Source organism: Capsicum annuum, chromosome 3 (genome assembly GCF_002878395.1).
Source record: "Capsicum annuum cultivar UCD-10X-F1 chromosome 3, UCD10Xv1.1, whole genome shotgun sequence".
Lineage (NCBI taxonomy): Eukaryota > Viridiplantae > Streptophyta > Magnoliopsida > Solanales > Solanaceae > Capsicum > Capsicum annuum.
Window position 1 is genome coordinate 252,624,815 of NC_061113.1, and position 5,251 is coordinate 252,630,065.

The window sequence follows — 5,251 nt, forward strand, 5'->3', positions numbered from 1 at the left end:
GAAAATAAAAAAGAAGTTTATTTACTATCGTAATATGGGAAAAATAATTTTAAAAAATGGATAAAAAAGAAAAATTAAAGAAAATAGTACATGCAAATTAACCCCAAAAGAGGGAAAGCAAAGAATTATTTGTCCCCCCAAAAAGTTATTTCACTTTATAAATTGAATTTATTTTCAATTTATGTGAGAGAATGAGATGAAAAAAACTTACTTTCACTTTCCAAATATAATTTTAAATATTATTTGTAATTATTAGGGTCAAACAGTACTATTTTTACTAAAGTGAAATAATTTATTTTAAAATTTATCATGATCAAACATGAGAAAAAAATAAAGCCTTGAAAAGACAAGAATTCAAGGAAATAAAAGAGGAAAAGAGAGTGCTACAGTGGATCCCACAAAAACACTTGTCACACATATAAGGTGCCCTCACACAACTTATGTTGGTTGGACCTCAACCAGGATAAAATTTTCCCATTCTTCCTTACAAGTTGCTACATTGGGAAAAAAAAAAAAAAAAAAAGGTGGTTGAGGCTCAATGCACTATAGCCTCAATTTTATTTTTTTTGGAAAAAAAGGTAAGGCCACCAAGTGGGGTCACAGCTCTAAATCCTCATCACTGTATCACCTTTGTTGTATTTTTGTGTATGAAAAATCCAGTCACTTTGCCCAACACAGAGCACTCCTCAGTCCTCACCCTTTTCACACTCACAAATAACCAACATTAGTGTGTTTTATCTTCTGCACCTTTCTTCATCCCCAGCCTCTGTTTATCCTCATCTTATCATGTCTGCTTTTGTATTTGCACTCCTCCTTTTGGCCATGGCCGGCCACTCAAGTAAGTTCCTTTATTTTTCCTTGTCTTAAATTCAACGGTGGATCCACACGAGAATTCAATAGCTTTTGTTCGGACTACTCCGTACTATTTTTGAATATCTAGTAGTATATATTGACTGTGAATGTGGTTATTATTGTGTACATTAACTTGAGCTGTCATATGAACTCATAAACTTTGAACTCTGGATCAGTCTCTACCCTGTTATTGTCTGCCTTTAGACACTGATATCCACCTTTTTGTTCTTTCTATATTTGCAAAATTATCTCTGTTTTCGAGCTGCAACTTCATTTTTCTTACCTTCTCATTTAAAAACAAGACCTTGTAATAATTAAGTTGCCGTTTGTCCATGAATATTGTTTTACTGTTTCCTCGGAGCATATCTTTGGAAATTAAAATTTAAGTTGATCTGAAATTTGGAAAATACCAAAATGTTGTTTTAAATTCAAGTCATTCACAAAATTTTTAAAGTGACTAAACACAACTCTAATTTTCAAATATCATTTTTCACGGACAAATGGGCTACAAGTATATGGTCACCAAATTTTGCTCTTCATTGATATTTCTGTGTGAATGGTAGATGCTGCATGGTGCGCTTGCAAAGGATTGAGTGATTCAGTGTTGCAAAAGACACTGGACTATGCTTGTGGAGCCGGGGCGGATTGCAACCCGATCCATCAAAACGGACCTTGTTTTAACCCGAATAGCGTAAGAGCTCACTGCAATTTTGCTGTAAACAGCTATTTCCAGAAGAAGGGCCAAGCTGCCGGGTCATGTGATTTTTCTGGCACCGCCACTGTTACCGCAACTGACCCCAGTAAGCAAGCAAAAATCAGTCAAGTTATTTCACCATACACTCTGTATGTAGGACCTCTAGTACATAAGTGTAGTAAGGAGTAGTATTATTTTTGAGATAATTATTTTGGTGGTGACTGGTTATAAATGTTGCTCATGCATCTTCTTTTTTTTGGGATCCTACTACTACAGGCCCAGCTGGCTGTGTTTATCCTGCTACTGCAAGGTACTGAATCTTCACTTTACAGGTCCTCCATAACTTTCCTAATAAAATTTTACACTATTAGATGAATCTATTTAAACTGTAATTACATCTTGAAAATATAATATAGGGTATTATATATATGTAGTAGTGGAGCAAGGTTATGGGTAACTAGAGTTCAAAATATGAAAAGGTTAACATTTTCGCCCTTGATATAACTTGGTACATGTTGATATGTACTAGTGGAAGATCTCTTCATTGTTAATTTAGATAGGTGAAAAATTCTTATTCTGATTGCGGACATTAATTAGTGTTGTAAATAGTTAAATCATTTACATATTCAAGGCGTCCATGCACGAAATTTAACAACTCAGAGGGGTAGAGTTTGTCGAAAATAATGTATCTATCTTCAGCAGCAGATAGGAATAAGACTGAGTACACTATCCTCGCTAGATTTCCCTGGTGAGACTACAATGTTATTGTAAAGGGGTGTGCTGGTTGTTCTTTCTTGTGATAGCTAACACATTTCCTATTTATTACATAGCCAGCCAGGAAGCATATTTAAGTAGTTGTAATTTCTGTACCCTCTACACTCTACAATGCAATCAGAGCAACTCCCATCAGTTTTGGTCCACTTGGAGTCAAAACTAAACCAACCATGCTTTTCAATGTTAAGGTTTTGCATATCTTAAAACACATGCTATAAGCTATATTAGCACTTATTGCTCTCTTCACTTTTTTAATGCACAGCTAATGTCTAGGGGTTCAAGTTGAATTCGTACTGCACAAAAAGGATAAAAATATTTTGTACATGAAGTATTGAATTTCCTTGGCATTATATGTGGTACATGAAAAAGTTGTACTATAGTAAAAGTGCTATGTATGACACTTTAGCATATTTTGAATTTTGTGGATGAAATATTTATCTACTTCATTCCTTGGCCATTTGTTTGGCTCTTGGTTAAATACAATATCAACTTTCAAACAACATTAGCTTAATTCATGATATAAAGTTATAAACTAGAGTATTTTTACTACCTAGTCCAAATAGTGAGATCTAAAGTTTCTATTTCCTTTTTCTTCTATTGTCCTCTTTTGTTTTCTAGGCCCTGTTTCCTTTTTCTCCTATTTGTCTCTTTTTGTTATTCTCGATAAAGTATACGGTTATAAAGCATGTTTTCATCTTTCTAATTACTGTAATTAATGAACCATTCATATTTGCCAATTTAAGTCTAATCACCTCTAATTAATTTTCTTTTTCACTTTTGATCTAATCTCTATGAGCTCTTTTTGTCTTTAATGTTGAAAAGTCTATTGCATTGGCAATTTGGCATCATCATCCTTTTGACTGATTGACAAAATTATTGGAATTTTCTTTTCTTTTTCACTCTTTTGGTAGCTTTTTCACAATGCTGCAATTATTGAACGTACGTCCAAATATTCACATTTTCACTTTTCAGTTTAAAAAAAAAAATCCACGTATTATGGAATACAATGTAGGCGATTGGCCATAGATATTTTAATTTTATTTGGAATTTATAAAGTTGAAGATGACACTCACTTTGGCTATGTTTTTTACAAAGAAGAGAATAGAGCACTTTATCTTTTTTTTTCAAGAAAAACAATTATTGGCGATGAAGTTGGAAAACATGTTTGAACCACTTTTCAAATTTGAGATTCAACTCCAAGTGAAAATTTGAAACTATATAACCACCCAGTAATTCTCGATAAAATAATTAATTTTCATGATCAAAAGGATTCAAAGTTAATACTGTGAGAGAGGTTAAAAACAGTAGAACTGAATAAAATCAAGTGGTCAAAAGTTGGTGGGGGTGGGGTTATAAATGTCATGATCAGACACTCTGGACATTAGATAGTGAGTGGTCTTTGTCCTCATTGAATAGTAGTAACAAGTTGATGTTTGCTAGTAATGTAAATGAGTAATTGAAAACTGTAAAAAGGCCTTCCAATAGGAACTGATGCTTAGATAATGTGGTGTGTGTGTGTGATTTTTTTGGACATAATGTTACATCCAACTAAAGACCTTTCCTAACAGTACTATATTTGATGTATGCTACCCTAGACCTCACGTTAGAAACTGATTTGAAATTTTTAAGTTTATGAGTTTTTATTGCAATTTTCCATTTATATAATAATAACTAGATTTACAGAGAAATATTAAATATTAGGTGAATTTATGACGACATGAATAGAATCTAAATGAAATGTGAACTTGCAACCTCTAAACTAGGGCCACCTCTGTTATTTGAATCCTAACATTTTGACATGACGCTAAGGGTGCAATGTTGGCTTCAAATTACATGAAACTAATTGGACTAAAGAGTTATATTTTGATGGCTTGACTAGCTGTTTGCTCTGACATGTTACGGAAAAAATTGTGATGGCTAAAGTGTTTAGCCACTACGATGTTTTTTATAGTTGTTTTTGCACATGATGTAGTGATTGATTGAACTAAAGAGGTATAGGTAGGTGGCATAATCTTACTTCAAATTCTAGACTACACATTCCATTACTGTATATTTTTCTTCTATTTTCCTCTTGATCACTTGTGTCCCTAATTGATATATGGAATTAACACATGACAAGTTACTTCCTCTTTATTTAGTAGCACCACTCCGACGACCACCGGCCCCACCACGGGCACAGCCAACACCGGCGGATCTCCTTACGTTACAAATCCAAACTCAGGCGTATTAGGAGGTGTCAACAACGGTTTAGGCCCGTCGGGTGCTGGCATGAACACAGATATAAGCCATGGTGGGATTTCATTTCAACAGGGGACCCTGTTTTCCTTTATGACAGTTACTAGCATTATTTCTGCACTTGCATTATTTTGATCTGAATAAGAGAAGTTCCACTGTTTGTGTACCATAGGATAGTTGTGGGGTTTATGTCAAAATTGTATGAGCAGAAGGGGGCATGTACCTATATATGCATGTGATGTTATATTATTATAATTGTTGGTATGTTTGGAGTGGTTCGAATTTGTTTTTGATGTCAAAGTTAATAGTTTTTTGACTCCTCTCTAGTTGGTTTATATTGTGATCAATGTGACCCTTTCAACTCTTTCCCCTTTTCCCAAGAAATGACTTCAAAGGTTTTTTATTTGGTTTTCTATATTCAGTATCTATTTTGGCGTTTCGACTAATTCAGGTTCACACGTAAGATTCATTTAACAGGGAAGTTCCCATGCATATTCCACCAGACTCATTTAGTTCAATGATGTGTTTTATTACTATCGAATTGTGAGCAAATTAACTAGTTTTGAAAAAATAATGAGCGTCATTTTGTAGCAGTGTGATACCCAAAAGGGAGGAAAAAGAAATGAGCACAAAAATCACTTCTTGTGCCAAGTATTCGCTGCAGATTTTCAGGATAAAATTAATGTGTGTTTTACT

General features: G+C 33.9%; 1 protein-coding gene across 3 annotated transcripts; it reads left to right on the top strand.

Annotated features, from left to right (window-relative positions):
• Positions 1-449: 449 nt before the first annotated feature.
• LOC107862333 (PLASMODESMATA CALLOSE-BINDING PROTEIN 3) lies at positions 450-4,875 on the top strand. 3 transcript variants are annotated; one of them, XM_016707869.2, is made up of 4 exons: positions 450-838; positions 1,416-1,652; positions 1,823-1,856; positions 4,459-4,875. In XM_016707869.2, exons 1-4 carry the CDS (start codon positions 787-789, stop codon positions 4,688-4,690), a joined length of 555 nt encoding a protein of 184 aa, XP_016563355.1. In that variant the 5' UTR covers positions 450-786; the 3' UTR covers positions 4,691-4,875. The 3 variants fall into 3 exon arrangements, with proteins under 3 accessions (XP_016563355.1, XP_016563354.1, XP_016563357.1); XM_016707868.2 differs by having other exon boundaries at positions 532-838; positions 1,416-1,695; positions 4,462-4,875; XM_016707871.2 differs by having other exon boundaries at positions 544-838; positions 4,462-4,875.
• Positions 4,876-5,251: the final 376 nt, after the last annotated feature.

Excerpts from the sequence above, each read along its gene's own strand:
- LOC107862333 (XM_016707868.2), top strand. The coding sequence starts at position 787 with ATGTCTGCTTTTGTATTTGCACTCCTCCTTTTGGCCATGGCCGGCCAC. Across the intron at positions 1,696-1,822 it reads GTTATTTCACCATACACTCT|GCCCAGCTGGCTGTGTTTAT; the intron begins GTATGTAGGACC and ends CTACTACTACAG. Across the intron at positions 1,857-4,461 it reads GTTTATCCTGCTACTGCAAG|CACCACTCCGACGACCACCG; the intron begins GTACTGAATCTT and ends TTTATTTAGTAG.